Raw genomic sequence first — 15861 nt, 5'->3', positions numbered from 1 at the left:
TATATGTATAGTTTTTCTTGCGTTTTGATAATTAAAAAAAAATGAAAAATTGTGAAAACAAATCGGTTTTATTTTTTATCGCCATATTTTGACCCCTATAACTTTTTTGTAATTATGTGTACGGAGCTGTATGGGGGCAAATTTTTTATTGATAACATTCTGGGTTGTGTATACCTTTCTTGATCACTTTTTAAATTTAATTTTCTGTAGAAAATGGAGCGACAAAAAACTGCCTTTTTGACGCTTTTTTCCGTTTTGCTGCTTGCCGTATGGGGAATATATTTTTATACTATGGGCGTTTTCGCACATCGTGACACCCATGATGTGTATTTAATTTTTTTAGTTCTTTTATTTTGGGAAAAGGGGAGTGATTTGAATTTATAGTTTGGTTTGTTTTTTTTGTATTGTTTTTTTTTTTTTACACTTTTTTTTTCTATTTCCCATAGAGAACTATGGCATGCAATCATCTGATTGCTATGATCATAGACTCCAACGCACTTGCATTGACGTCTATGATGATTTTACTACTTTTCTATGGAGCCCTATTACAGGCAAGGGCTCCATAGGAAATACTATGCCGCAGCCTCCTGTCATTCACAAAGACAGGGGCTGCTGCATACATGCTCCGGCTCCTCCGATCGCCGTACGGGGGAGACTGAGCACAGCGCGCTCTGATGCAGAGGTCAGGATTGACCACGGCATCTGAGGGGTTAAATGTCCATGATCGGCATTACTGCCGGTTGGGGACATTAGGAAGCAGGTGGCTATGGAGCCCGCAGCGGGTGCCATCTTTAAACACACGCCCGATGACGTACACGTACGTCATCAGGCGTGAAAGGGTTAAGAAAAATATGGTGTATGCATAAACCAAAGTCAGGTTACACCAACATTTTCTGCCATTTTAATTAAGCGGGGCTGCTTGGTAGCAGCTTTATAAATGCCCCTTTGTCAATGTATTCCATTTGCATACAGGTGAAAAATTTGAATATCATGCAGAGTTCATTTATTTTAGTGATGCAACCTAAAAGGTGAAACTAATATATGAGATAGACTCATTACATGCAAAGTGAGATATTTCAAGTCTTTGTGTTATCATTTGGATGATTAAGGCTTACAAAGTCACAATCTCAGGCATTCTTTGCTCAGGGGGCATGGATTAATTAGCTGACTAGAGTGTGACACTTTGAGCCTAGAATATTGAACCTTTTCACAAAATTCTAATTTTAAGCTGCATTATTGCAATTCCTTTTAAGTTGCATTACTGAAATTAATGGACTTTTGCACGATATTCAAATTTTTCGAGTTTGACCTGTATATACTTTCATAAATTATGCCGCAGTGAATTCTTCCTGTAATTATTGAAAATACATGTATACCACTGGTGATTTATAAGAGTACTTTGACACTTGTGGCAGAGTGATCCAGCAAGCAGTTCTGTCTCTGGACAGCATTTGTAGACTGATCCGGATGCAGTTCCATCTCACAAATGCATTGCAAGAATGGATCCGTCTGTCCAAACGGATCAGTTTCTATTTTAGTTTTTCCACATTTTTAAAGGTCTGCGCATTGCAGTATTTTTAATGCCGGATCCGGCATTAATTTACGTGTTCCGAAGTTTTGGTCGGAGATAAAACCGTAGCATGCTGCAGTATTTTCTCCATCCTGAAAAGTCCAAAAGACTGAACTGAAGACATCCTGATGCATCCTGAACAGATTGCTCTCCATTCAGAATGCATTAGGATAAAACTGATCAGTTCTTTTCCGGTATTGAGCCCCTAGGATGGAACTCAGTGCCGGAAAAGAAAAACACTAGTGTGAAAGTACCCTTAGTTCGCTTTTCATGACTTGCTTTATGTTCTTAAATGGGTTGTCTGAGATCCTTAAAAAAAAAAAAAAAATCTGAGCAGCCAAGGACATAAAAAAAAGAAAAAAATAATTTTTACTTACCGTTGAATCCCCCACTGCTCCTGTGCCGTCACTCTGGTGCTATTCCAAATTAAATGACATGCGCTCTCTATTATGCTTTGGAAAAAATAAAAGTAAAAAGTTGTTTAATTTCATTAGCAATATGAACGTACAAGTGATGCAATAAACCCTACTATATACAAGTACACTATAAAAACACAAACATAGTTAAGATTCCTACATGGTACAGGTGCTTCCTTTATCTTCCTCAGAATGTGACTACTTTAAATGCTTTACATGCATCATTGCAATCACAATTGTAAATCTGCCAAGTAGGTTTTTCCTGGAATTATTGAAAATATACTGCATTTTCCAATGCTGATCGGTAACCTAGTTGCTGTACTTTCTTGTTTATATAATATAGATCATAAATTGTCAGAGGCCCCATGCTGTCCTGTTTTTCTTATGTTGCCTTTGTAGGTTTTGTACTCTTAAAATAATTTTATAAAAAAATATTCATCGAAAATTGGCTTGTATTTTGAAGGTTTAAGAATAGATTTTTCCATTTTAACAATAGAAAGGCAGTATATTGTACACAATGGGGAAGATAATACAATATGGGTCCGGATCCGCAGAACGAATCCGGACCCATTCATTCTCTATATAGGGCCGGAAGAGATGCGGACAGCACACAATGTGCTGTCCGTATCCAGATTTCCGGAGCGCAGCCCTGATCTTTTGGTCCGTGGCTCCCGAAAAAAAAATAGAACATGTTCTATTCTTGTCCGTTATTACAGACAAGAATAGGCAGTTCTATGGGGATGCCGGCCGGGTGTATTTTGGACGTGTGAATGGACATAACATAAAAAAATAAAAAATAAATCCATTTTGTTTTGAGGTGCAGTTAATAGGATACAATTAGCTCTTGGCAACAGACCACAAAATAACACTTTATGAATAAGGCCAATTTCAAATGAGCGTATTCACTGTGGGAAACACACTCCGTGTGGGAGCTGTATTTCCTGTTACGGACACTGCTCATCTGGAGTTGTTTTGCAGCATCATAATGATTTATGATGTTATGAATTCCTTCCTGGCCGTAAGTATGCTGAACTTTAGTCACATAATGCCTGATATAAAGTTTAGCAAACTCTTGGTCGGGAAGAAATGTTTCCTGCAGTGAACACTCTTATTTGACTTTACTGAACATAAATGTTAGTTAAAGAAAAACTCCAACATGCAAACAATGGAAGACCCTTCTGCTACAGGTTTTAAACTGCATGTTCAGAAATTGGAAAATAAAGCAATACAATTTTTAGTTCGGAGCCTAAATTCAAATGTAGTACATAAATTACTTGTTACATATTTGGGTATAAGTTTTTTCATACACTAATAATCACAATGAGTACCGTATTTTTCTGAATATAACACGCACCTAGGATTTGGTGGAGAAAAATAAAAAAAATATTTTTCTTAATTATCAGTCCCCAGATCACACGGTCATCAGACCCCTAAGCTCCATCAGCCTCAGATCAGACCCACCAGCCTCGATTAGTTTCACATCAGACCCCCATCAACCTCAGATCATAAGTAAAAAAACTAAACTTACCTTGTTTCCTCCCAACAGTGCTGCCACTCACTTGCCATTCCCTGGTCTTCTCCCAGCCTTTGCTGCACTGTGACCTGACCGCACAGCATCAGGTCATAGTGCTTGCCTACATGGACTACGTCCTGACAATCTATGCAGTCAAGACACAGTGCAGAGCGGGTCCCAGAAGAAGACCAGGGAGGATGAGTAGAGCCAGCACAGTGCTTCCCTCACCACTCCCTAAACCTCCCGCATGCTGATGACCGCTTCCCTAATAGAAGTAGTCATTAGGATTTGGACTATAAGATGCAGTGCCATTTATCCCTCACTCAAAAATTGCATCTTATAGTCCGAGAAATACGGTAAGTCATTGACATGCAAAAATATTAAAGTATTAATAGTTTATTAATTATTAATAGAATTTTATCTGATTTGTTGCTTTTCTTTTAGGCCCATCAACTGGAAGGGTTTCAAGTGCACCATCTACAGTAAAACCAGCAACAAATAACAAGCCATTTGTACCACCTCCTTTAGATGATCAAGACACACTCTTCCAAAGGGCAGAGCATATACCTGCTGGAACACGTACCCCAATGTGTGCCAAGTGTAACCTAGTCATTAGGTAGGAAAAATGTATTTCTGGAACATGCTTATCCTCATATATATATATATATATATTTATTTATTTTTATAGCAAAAAATTACAAATGGCAAATCTTTAGTTTTTTTTACAAACCTCTTTATTTAAAACATTTTATGTAAGTAAGGGTACTTTCACACTAGCGTTAGTGTGATCCGGCAGGCAGTTCCGTCGTCGGAGCTGCCTGCCGGATCCGCCGATCAGTGTGACAGCTGACAGCATTTGTAGACTGATCCGGGTGCAGATCCGTATACAAATGCATTGCAAGAACAGATCCGTCTCTCTGCTTGTCATGCGGATGGACGGATCCGTCTTGCAGTCTTTTTCACAGTTTTCCCAGTCTGCGCAGGACGGATCCGTCCTTCAATTGTTTTGCAATGCAGGATCCGGCACTAATGCAAGTCAATAGGAATTAAAGGGAGTTGGTCACCTCCATATGGCCATATACAGTGCTTACATGGCTCTGTAGCACACCTATACAGGATTGTAGCGGTACCTTTGTTCTTTTCTTTAGAATTGCACCAGCAGGAAAAACTAAGTTTAATTCATATGCAAATGAGCACTCGCAAGTGCCCAGGGGAGGAGTTCAGTGTGTAGGTGCCCAGACTGCTCTGCCTTCTTTTCACTTTACTACACCCCAGCCTCTGCCTTTGCCCGCCCTCCAAGTCTCTTGCCTCATCGATAGGTCCGGACTTGGAGGGTGGGCAAAGGAAGAGGCTGGGGAGGAGTAAAGTGAAAAGCAGGCAGAGCAGCCTGGGCACTTACACACTAAACGCTGCCCCTGGGCACTTGCGAGTGCTCATTTGCATATGAATTAAACTCAGTTTTTCCTGCTGGTGCAAGTCTAAAGAAAAGAACAAAGGTACCGTTATAATCCTGAATAGGTGTGCTACAGAGCCATGTAAGCACTGTATATGGCCATATGGAGGTGACAGACTCCCCTAAATGCCAGTTTCCGGCATTCCGGCGACTGATCAGGCATTATGTCCGGCCAAAACGCCTGACAGTGACTGAACGGAAGGCATACTGATGCAAACTGAACGGATTTCTGTCCATTCAGAATGCATTGGGCTATGCCTGATCAGTTCTTTTCCGGCATAGAGCCCTTTTGACTGAACTCTATGCCTGAACAGAGCCAACAGAGAACATCACGGCTCACAACAGAGAATATGACAAAGTAAACTAGTAATGTGCGCTAAGAACAATTCTGTACATCAGAGTATAACTGTGAGTAGAGAAAATATGTGGGCACTTAGGGTACTTTCACACTTGCGTTGTTTGATTCCGGCAGGCCGTTCCGTTCCGATTCCGGCAGGCAGACTGTATGCAAACGCATGTCATTTTTTCTGACTGATCAGGCATTTTTTTTCAGACTGATCACGATCCTGATCAGTCTGAAAAATGCCTGATCAGTCTGAAAAATGCATTGCAATTCCGAATCCATTTTTCCGGTGTCATCCGGCAAAACGGGTCCGGTATATTCATTTTTTTAATCCTTTTTAAATGTCTGCGCATGCCCAGACCGGAAGGACTGATCCGGCATTAATACATTCCTATGGAAAAAAAAAAATGCCTTCAGGCAAGTATTCAGTTTTTTTCGCCGGAGATAAAACCGTAGCATGGTACGGTTTTCTCTTTTGCCTGATCAGTCAAAATGACTGAACTGAAGACATCCTGATGCAAACTTAACGGATTGCTCTCCATTCAGAATGCATGGGCATATGCCTGATCCGTTCTTTTCCGGTATAGAGCCCCTGTGACGGAACTCTATGCTGGAAAAGAAAAACGCTAATGCAAAAGTATATATTTTTATTTTTTCATTTTATGCTTAAGACCTTTTGGGGGCATTTAATTTTTTCTTTTTTTTTATTGTTGATTTCTCCTGTAACTGGGGCTGACATATTAGCCCTGATTACAGGGAAAATACAGCCTATAGAGAGGTTGTACAGGGCTGTAGAACCACATTAGAGAGCTGTTCTTGGTCGATGAAGACCCACCAGTTTGTGCAGATTCCTATCCTTCAGCAATCCCCTGATCGCCAGGACCAGGGCAGGAAACAACATTGCCACTTCCTGATCTCTAGGCACGGCACTCATTAAGACCATAACCATAGCATTATCTCCACTACATCAAGAGATATAGCTGTTAGAAATCATTCGGGAATAAAGGCCGCTGAAATTTGCTTTCCGTTTCACCTGCTATCACTTCTGAGCCGATTTCTAACAGCCACATCTCCCAAAGTGGAGATATTGCTGTTATTCTGGTCTTGTTTTAAAGCTTAGGCAGTTTTTAAACAAAGCCAGGCCCATATTTCTAGCTGCTACCAACCCTAAGATATGAAGAGTTAAAGTAGCCCAACCCCCCCCCCCCACACACACACACACACACACACACACACACACACACTGCTGCCCATGCTCTGTTCAGGTTAAACTTTTAAAGTCCTTTCCACAATGTGTGAGCAGAGCTCGGGCAAGAACCATTAGGGGGTTAATGAAAAATATATATTTTTATTTTTAGGGATGATGGTTTTTAGTTTATTAAAAGTTGCCGATCCTAATTTAAACAGTAAAGCCTCATGCACACGTCCGTGAAACACGGACCGTGTGATACTGACCTGGATTTCTTCGCCGTGCGCTTCCTGCTGCCGCCGCAGTACGGTTATACACTTGTATGATCTATACCAGTGTATTACTGTACTGCAGCGGGAAGCGCACGGAGTCATAGCAACCAATGTCGTAGTGCGCTCCTGCACTCAGAAGAAATCCAGGCCGGTATCACACGGTCCATGTTTCACGGACGTGTGCATGAGGCTTAACTAAACTTTTTGTATACGTTTTTATTAAAATGTCTCAAATGCCCTAATAACATATATATTATAATATAATGCCCTAATAACAATTTCAATAATACACTTATGCCTCCCTAAAGCGTACGTTTCGCTGTGCGCTTAAAATCTACTGTTCAGTAGTACAGAGAAGATTTAATGAATGGGTTGCAGCTCAGTGGGTATGGGCAGGAGCGCATATTGCAGAAGCAGGAGCCTGCTCCGCTCGGCTAATCCTGGTATATCACATGGTTACAGGGTACCCGTGTGCTATGCCAGGATTTAGTAAACCTCCGGGGGGCACGGGCAGGAGCAGCAATATGCGCTCCTTCCCGTACTTACTGCGGCCCCATTCATAAAATCTGTTCTCCGTACACTGCAGACAAGTCAGCGGTGTACTGAAACATACTTTTTAAGCGCACAGTGAAACGCGCTCTTTAGGGAGGCAAAAGTGTATTAAATTTTTTTTTTTTTTTTTTTAAAGTACATTACAAAAAGTGTTATTAGGGCATTAGGAACATGTTAACCAAAATTTATACAAAAGCATGACTGGTGACTGGGCTTGACTCTTTTGATCACTGATATAATGCTTTGGAACATAGGAACATAGAATGTGTCGGCAGATGAGAACCATTTGGCCCATCTAGTCTGCCCAATATACTGAATATTATGAATGTGCTTTGGAATCATTAGTATCTGTGGAGGACCAGGGTCCATTGTTAAGCACTGTTTAATGACAAAATTACAGTTTGTTGTCCATTTCTAGGAAACCATCTCAAAACTAACAACCAATACAGATGTGCTTCCTATTTTTTATTCTTGAAAAATACGGCCACTGCAACAAAAGATTTGCTGTCTAAATAGAGCGGTGAAAGGGGAATATGCCTTAATGAAGCTAATATTCTTCTGCCTTTATGTATTGCTATTTGCTTTGCATGCCAACAATGAAGATACCTTCTTTGCAGCTTGTAAAATGTGCTGTCTGATTGCCTCATATCATATTTTAAATGACTGCAGCTGGCCGCTTTATGTAGTTACAGTTCATGCCCTCGCTGGCTGAAGTACCTTGCAGTAAAGCGGGCAGTTGTATCAAGTGACCGTTCAGAACACCTGTTTAGAAGCCAAAATACATCCAGGACATGGATGCCTTACTCAACAAAATGCCAAGCCAGACATGATCGCTTAGATAGCAATCCTTTGTTTGTTAGCACACTTAATTATTCATTTTTGACTTTTTTCATTTATTAAATATTTAAATGTGTCTCTAGATTGTTTACAAGGAACCTTTAATGAAATTGTACTGCCACATAGGTGCCAAGTAGATTTTCTTCTCTGGAAAGTGGTCTACATCATACTTTTTCCTGCATGATTCATTCAGGATGATGACTATTAACTTAGTAATAAGTATATTCTTTGTGAGTTATTAGGCATTACGGCAGTCCATTACATAGATTGAAAAGGGAGACCTGTCCATCAAGTTTAACCTTTCTCAAAGCTAGCTAATTAAATCCCAAGAAAGGCACAAAATAAACCCTCCTGTGCAATCATAGCCCATTTGCCTCACAGGGAAAAAAATAGTTATTTTTAATTCCACAAGTGTTTTTGGGCAACTCCACTGGGTAAAGATTGTTATAACACTTAATGCATTAAAACGTAAAGAAAATCTGTCACCAGCGACCTCTGCATAGACATATAGCTGTGTTTCACCTGATTAAAAGACTGTCTTTCTTTTGTTGATCTGATACTTCATCCCAGAGTTATGATACTTTTTTGTTAATATGCAAATTAGGCCTTTGGTGCAATGAGAGTGTCACCATTGCTCTCGTTGCACCCAAGTTCCACTCCTTTCTGTGGCCAGTCTCTCCCTCAGTGCTTTGCCACTGCTTGGCTAGGCCTAAGTAAAGATGCCCACAGAAGAGCACTGCACTTATCAGTGTAATGTATGATGCGCTAATTGAGTCACTACAGGGGGCTCTCTGGTCAGCGTGAATGATCTGACTCAAAAAGTCAAGTGAGGCTGTTTGCCCTGCCCAAACAAACAGGAAGATAAGAGCCAGGGAAGGAAGTAGAATACACAGAGTGACTTCAAAAAATTATATCTAGAAAAACATCCACCCCTTTTTTGTATAAAATAAAGAATACATAGAATATTCACATATAAGCTGTTGGTATGTGCCAAAGAATTGTGATGGTAGTGTCCCTTTAAATACCTTTGTCCAACTACCATAAGTATACAGATGTGGGGAGAGCCAATCCCCTCATACTGATGTCTCTACTAAAGTGCTCACTATAACAAAAATAACCTCACGCCCCATTGAAATATTGAAGTGTCTGCTTAGTAAGACAAGGGCTGAAGTTTGTCATGCTTCATGATATGTATGGTACCCTTATGTACGGTTTGGTGATATAGAACATGACTTGGATTATTCTGACTTCTACATAATCCCTTATTCACCTGGAGTTGAACCTGATGCTCTGACTGAAGAATGTCAGCATTGTAATCTTTAGAGAGCCATCATTGTGCTGGGATTTTGTTCCTTTTGTATCCTACCTTACCCCTGATATTCCTGCCGTAGCGTTTCCTCTCTCGCTCCAGGTTTTGTAGGTAGTAATGCCTGTCTTTTTAATACAGGTGGAAATTCAATCCTGTCTGGAACAGGAAAACTTGTCTTCTTTAGTGTCACTCCTTTGTTAATGATTCAGTTAAATTAGGCTGTGCTGACACTGAGAGAAGAGAGCACTTTGTTGTACATAAGGACTGCTATTGTGTCTCCTGCACATAGCTGAGGGACATTAGTGTATCCAGGTGCTTGTACAGAGGAGCCAGGATATCAAGTTAGGTCACTCTTTTCAGTACCCCCTCTGACCAAGGTGATTTCCATTCTGACAAATTGTATTAAAAATAGTAGTTTGTCATTTGTACCAATTATTGTTTTCCACATTAACTTTGAGGGGTGATCTTTAGGAATCCAACCTCCAGGACTCTCACTGATCAGCAGAACAAAGGTCACGACAGCCCCTACTTGGTTTATGGAGGCACAATGGTACCTCCATCTGTACAGGTGTGCCTGTTACTAATCTCGGGCTTGGGTGTGGGTGCCATGAGTTGGATCCTAACCATCACACATTAATGACCTTACAATAGGCAGTCATTGTGTTTTTTCCTGATCTTGTGAACTCTCGTCTGCAGAAGATGGTACAGGGCGCTGAAAGAGCTTGTAAGCGCATGACTGGTTAGTTACCATTTACTGTGGCACTAAATCACTGGACCCCACAGATTGGGGCACAAAACTATTAACCTTCAATGACAAAAGTACTGAAATACCGGCCCCTATACCGTTCTGTTTCCTGACAAAATACAAAAAGTTTAATAGGGTAAAAAAGAAAAGCACATCATTTATGTGGGGTGCTAAAACATAAAAGGGCACATTTACAAAAATAGTTTATTTTAACACTTATTCAGTGGCTGCATGTGCAGCAGGTTGGTTTTTGTGCACCATATTCACAGTAATGGCACCTAGATGTACACTATTTACCATGCACCTGCCAGGCATCGTCCAATAGGGTATAACCAGGCTTCCAAACATCGATGACTATAGGAGAAAATGCAGAGGCGAATTGTCAGAAGAAAACCTGTATGTTATGATTTTTGTTTTCACACCTTTTTTCTCTCTTCCTGTTTTATACCAGAGGTCCATTTTTGTTGGCTTTGGGGAAATCATGGCATCCAGAGGAATTTAATTGTGCTCACTGCAAGAAGAGCATGGTTGAGATGGGATTTGCTGAGGAGAAAGGTTTCCTGTATTGTGAAATTTGCTATGAGAAGTTCTTTGCACCAGATTGTGCCCGTTGTCAGAGAAAGATTCTTGGTGTAAGTAACAATATATACTTTTTGAAAATGCTAATTGTAATGCACATTCCCATAATTAGTTCTTTGGGGTGAATAATCTCAAAAGCTTGAAATCTGAGAAAGGTGGGAATGTGAAGTACTGTTTTATTTAGGTGATTGCATATTAACCCCTTCAGCCACTGTGACATACCCGTACGTCACAGTGGTTGAGGGCTTGTATGAAGCAGGCTGCTACGATGAGCCCGTTCCATATGTGGCGGGTGCCAGCTGCAGGCACCAGGCCACAATGACTGGGAAAGGCAATGGTGACAAAATCAGTAATTTAACCCCACAGATACCGCATTCAGCAGTGATTGCGGCATCTGTGCAGTTAGGCAGGGGGAGGTGGCTCCCTCTGCCTTCCGCTTGGAGCCCCCACAGTGAAATTGCAGGGCTCCGATCAATTTCTGAAGCCTCCTGCACAAGGCACAGCTCAGCAGGGAACGTGTCAGAATGACATTCACGCTATTAGGGGGAATGGGACAAGGGATACAAAAAGGTACTCTCCTTCCTGCAACAGAGAGGGGAACAACTCAGGAGACTTAACCTATTTCTGATGGAACTGCTAGAATTAATTTTGACGCACAATGTCTTCCTGTTCGATTGTCAGATCTTCCACCAGCTCAGGGGAGTGGCAATGGGGAGCCCTTGTGCCCCCACTTATGCTAATCTCTACCTGGGCTGGTAGGAGAGGGAACCGTTTTTAGCGACAATCTGGAACAATTTACGTTGCTAATTCTACTATGGATAAGATGCATTGACGATGTGCTAATATTATGGAAAGGGAGTAAGGCACGATTTCAGGATTTTGTCACGGCCCTGAATGAAAACAAATTGGGCCTGTTTTTTCACGTCAGAAATTAACGATAGACAAATCTTATTTTTGGATCTGTCAATTGCCATCAATGACTCCGGGCATATCATTAACAGTATATTTAGGAAATCTACCGCCACTAACAATCTCTTGAAATGGGAAGTGGGCATCCTGCGACTCTCAAAAAGGGAATACCCAAAGGGCAATATTCGAGGATCCGCAGGAACTGCTCTGAGTTGGCAGATTTTAGGTCCACAGCGAGAGACCTACAGCGTTGATTTGTCCATCGTGGGTACCCTCAGAATGTCCTCAGGCAAGCTTACCAACACTCCCTGAGTGACAATAGGGAACAATTACTTTGCCCTAAAACAAGAGGCAAACAGGATGATACCTTCAGGATAATCGGGAGGTACGATAAGGCTCCTAAAGAAGTACCGCAGATTTGGTCAGAAAAATTGGCTATTTTATTATCCGATCTGGATGTTGGGAATATGATTTCCGAGTACCCTGCTATTACACATTGTCGCAGTCAGAATCTATGTGATTGCCTTGTCCATAGTTTTTATCAAAGTCCTGCGCAACAAACGTGGCTTTAGAACACATTGGTCGGAACATTTCCAGGTGGTTCTTGCAAGTTCTGTGGGTACATTGCCAAAGGGAAATCTTGCAGTGGTAGTACCACCAGTAAACCCTACTATATTAGATGCATTAACTGTAAGACTGTATGGGTGGTATACCTTCTGACGTGCATATGCGGCATAAAATACGCTGGCAAAAACCAAACGTGAATTTAGGTGTAGATTTGGCAAGCACATCTCTGACATCAGGAAAGGAAATTATACACCTATAGCTCGCCATGTACTGGATTGCCACAGAGGGAGGGTTGAGTCCGTCAGGTTTCAGGGCATAGAGCAAGTTAAGATTCCCAAGGGGGGGATAACATGGATCTCACGTTATTACGAAAAGAGGCCCAGTGGATATTCAGGGTGAATACGGTCAAGCCCACTAGCCTTAATGACTTGATATCATATGCACCTTTTATCTAAGCCTTGGACCCCCTGACTTGTTTAACCTGATCATCCTTCGTTTATTTCGCCTTACATCTTCTGACAACATCTAGGTTCATCATCAATATGCACCACTAAATGTATCTTATCCCCTTGGATACAATGTATATATCGTCTATATACACTAAAATGTATCCTTTTCTATTTTCTTTGGATACATTGTTACCTCGCGAGCACCTCCACTGACATTTATCTGATGTCTATATATAAGCCAGGGCTCGACAAATTTCCTTTGAATCTAGGAGCTAGCTAAAAAGGTTAGGAGCCAGTTTTTTTTTTTTAACCTCATAAGGCTGCATTCACACGTCCGTGGTGTGTTGCGGACCAGCGAATTGCAGGTTCGCAACACACCAGCCCGTCACCCCCATAGAAATGCCTATTCTTGTCCGCAAGCTACGGACAAGAATAGGACATGCTCTATCTTTTTGCGGAGTTGCAGACCGCAAATTCGGATGCGGACAGCACACTGTGTGCTGTCCGCATCCATTCCGTCCCCATAAAAAATGAATGGGTCTGCACCTGTTCCGCAAAATTGCGGAACGGATGCGGACACATTTTGCGGACGTGTGAATGGAGCCTAAAGCTGTATGGGAGGGAAGGCGGCTATGGTGTCACACTATATAATAGGCAGCACAGCGGCAAGCACAGTTCAAAATAGTGGTGGCTTAGTGCACATAAGCAGACAGCAAGCACAGTTCATAAGGAGGTGCCACCATAGCCCCCCTTTATGAACTGTGCCAGTGCCACCTTAGCCCCTCCATATGGACTGTGCCTGCTGTCTGCCCCCAACTCTGAACTTTGGCATTTCAGTGCACACTGCTGCTAACTTACTGTGCACTTGCTGTTGCTGTCACTGTGTGGCATAGCGGCAGGCAGAGTAGATCTTCAAACAAACTGAATCCTGGAGGAGACGATAAGTCACTCTCTCTGCAGGATGACTGGTGTCTGGAGGGTGATGCTGGTTCGCGGTCACGGCAGTCAGGTCAGGTCACAGCAAGGCCAACAGCAACAATAGTCCCGCAGCACAGCCGGCTCAAGTTCCTCTGCTGGGTGCACGGCTAGCTAGCAAATCAACCAGCACCCAGCGGACAGAAGCGCTCTAGGCTGCAAGCAGGGACTGTGACTGCCAGCGGAACATGGACTGTGTAAGGGGCCCATTAGAACACAGGGGAAGCGGTAAGGAAGGACCAGGACAGACTGTGCGAGTAGCGGTCCTCTTAACTGCAGTGAGCCTGAGGCAGTAGCGATCCTCTTTACTGTTGTCTGTGGCGGGAAGCGGGAGGGGCGGACCTACCAGACGCGGACTCGTGCGTGACGCCGCGTCTACTGTGAACTTAAAGAGATACTGCGCCCGTCTGGCTGCTGGAGTGGGCCTATTTTGCATTATATTTTCATGCCATGGCAAATACCCAAGGCGCCAGGACCAAATTCCTGGTCGCCATGGCGACCTGGCGCCCGGGATTTGTCGAGCCCTGATATAAGCTATTCAATACGATATACTGATTTCATAGTCACTATCCCCTGGGCACTCATTCATTTTCCCATTTGTTTTAAATAGTCGCCGCTACTATTCCCCATTTGATTTGTAGCGCTGGTAGTGCTTCCCTAGTGTGTACAATTTTCACCCCATGCCGTATCGGCTTACCGACGTAAAGCCTAGAGCCGTGCCTCCCGTCGGATTGGCTGTCGGCATGATGACACATCTCTGGGGGCGGGGTATTAGCCTTTTAAGCATAAAAAATAGACATAACTGGTATCCCCGCCTCTCAACAATTAAAATATAAAATTATTTTTCCTGCGCAATGTACACCATAATGGGGAAAAAAAATAAACGTGCCATTCACAATTTTTGGGTCACCTGATCTCCCCCCAAAATATTGAATAACAATGTACCGATAAAAACTTTTTTTTTTTTTTCTCATTTTCCAATACAAAATATGGTAAATTAAATGGTGTTATTAATACAACTTATCCAGGAAAAAAATAAGCCTTTATATAGCTATATGAACAAAAAAATTAAAGTTATGGCTATTGGAACGTGGAGAGGAAAAAACAAAAATGGGGCTGGTAAAAGCATTTTATTTATTTTTTTCCTGTGGAGTTTTAAGTGAATTGGACAGAATTTTTTTTGGCACACTCCTTTTGGCTGTTGTATCATGGGAGCACACAGTATGGCTATAGAGGCCTTGGGGGGAGAGGATTTTTAACCACCTGCTCAAAAATATGTGACTTTCTCGTGTATGGCATTGGGGGACACAGCACCATGGGTATATGCCCAGCTGACACTAGAAACAAAAAAGTGTTGGCTCCGCCCAGGTGGGCTATACCCCTCTGCCAGGGCCGAGAGAGATCAGTCTAGTTCTAGTGTCCGTAGGAGGCAGACATGACCTGCTATTTTTTTCGCAGGTCATCCTGCTAATTTCATTTTTTATTTTTCTCTTTTTTTTCTCTGCAGGTTTCGGCCTGCTGCAGGGGTGGCTCCATCGTGTTCCACTTTAGTTGCCCCCCTGCGGGCGCGTATTAGGGTACCTGGCAGCCACCCAGTCCCCATTTGAAACTGCTTCCGCAGTGGAATTCCGGTGGACCCACGGCTCCCGTGTTGAGTCCGCCGAGGGGGTGGTCATTGCTGCGCCTGAAGACGTCGGAAGGTAAGTAGCGATCCGGATCCATTGCAGGACCCTGTAGTTCCTTCCCCCCCGCCCCCCCTTCCTCCTCTGATCTCCCCTCTCCCCCTTGGCCTCTTAGTTCCTTTAGGCACTTTGCTACATCTCCAGGGGGTCATTTTGGGGCAGGGCACCTGCAAGGAGGCCCATGTTTTTTCTGGGTCCGGCCCCTTTTAAGACCGGCGAGTTACCAGTAATCGGGGCTATTTTCACTCACTTTTGGGTGAAATTGTGGTGGCGTCTGCTTCCAGACGCCACCACAATTGGGGGCATCAGTTTCCGGCAGCCCGCACCTAATTTAGGCCCCGGCTTTTTCGGCCTACTAGGCCGCGCGTCACTTCTTCTCCGCCCACTCCTGGCTTCCCAGGCTTTTCTCCTTCCCCCTCCTCTCCGTTGGTGGAGCCCTGGGAGGCGCTGTGCTCCCCCCAACCCTGTATCAGGCTTCTGTGGGGGCGTTCCTTTCTGCCG

General features: G+C 42.8%; 1 protein-coding gene across 6 annotated transcripts in view; it reads left to right on the top strand.

Annotated features, from left to right (window-relative positions):
* Positions 1 to 15861, top strand: part of PDLIM5 (PDZ and LIM domain 5) — a 200992-nt gene that overhangs the window by 169982 nt on the left and 15149 nt on the right. For all 6 annotated transcript variants that reach the window (XR_006391013.1, XM_044302657.1, XM_044302664.1 and 3 more), the window contains 2 exons: positions 3944 to 4115; positions 10651 to 10831. Coding sequence is in view for 5 of the 6 variants with exons in the window: in XM_044302657.1 (XP_044158592.1) it covers positions 3944 to 4115; positions 10651 to 10831 (353 nt within the window). In the remaining variant the exon portion in view is untranslated. The remainder of the gene's footprint in view (positions 1 to 3943; positions 4116 to 10650; positions 10832 to 15861) is intronic.

This window comes from Bufo gargarizans, chromosome 1, assembly GCF_014858855.1.
Source record: "Bufo gargarizans isolate SCDJY-AF-19 chromosome 1, ASM1485885v1, whole genome shotgun sequence".
NCBI classification, from domain to species: Eukaryota; Metazoa; Chordata; class Amphibia; order Anura; family Bufonidae; genus Bufo; species Bufo gargarizans.
This window is presented reverse-complemented; position numbering and strand designations above follow the sequence as displayed.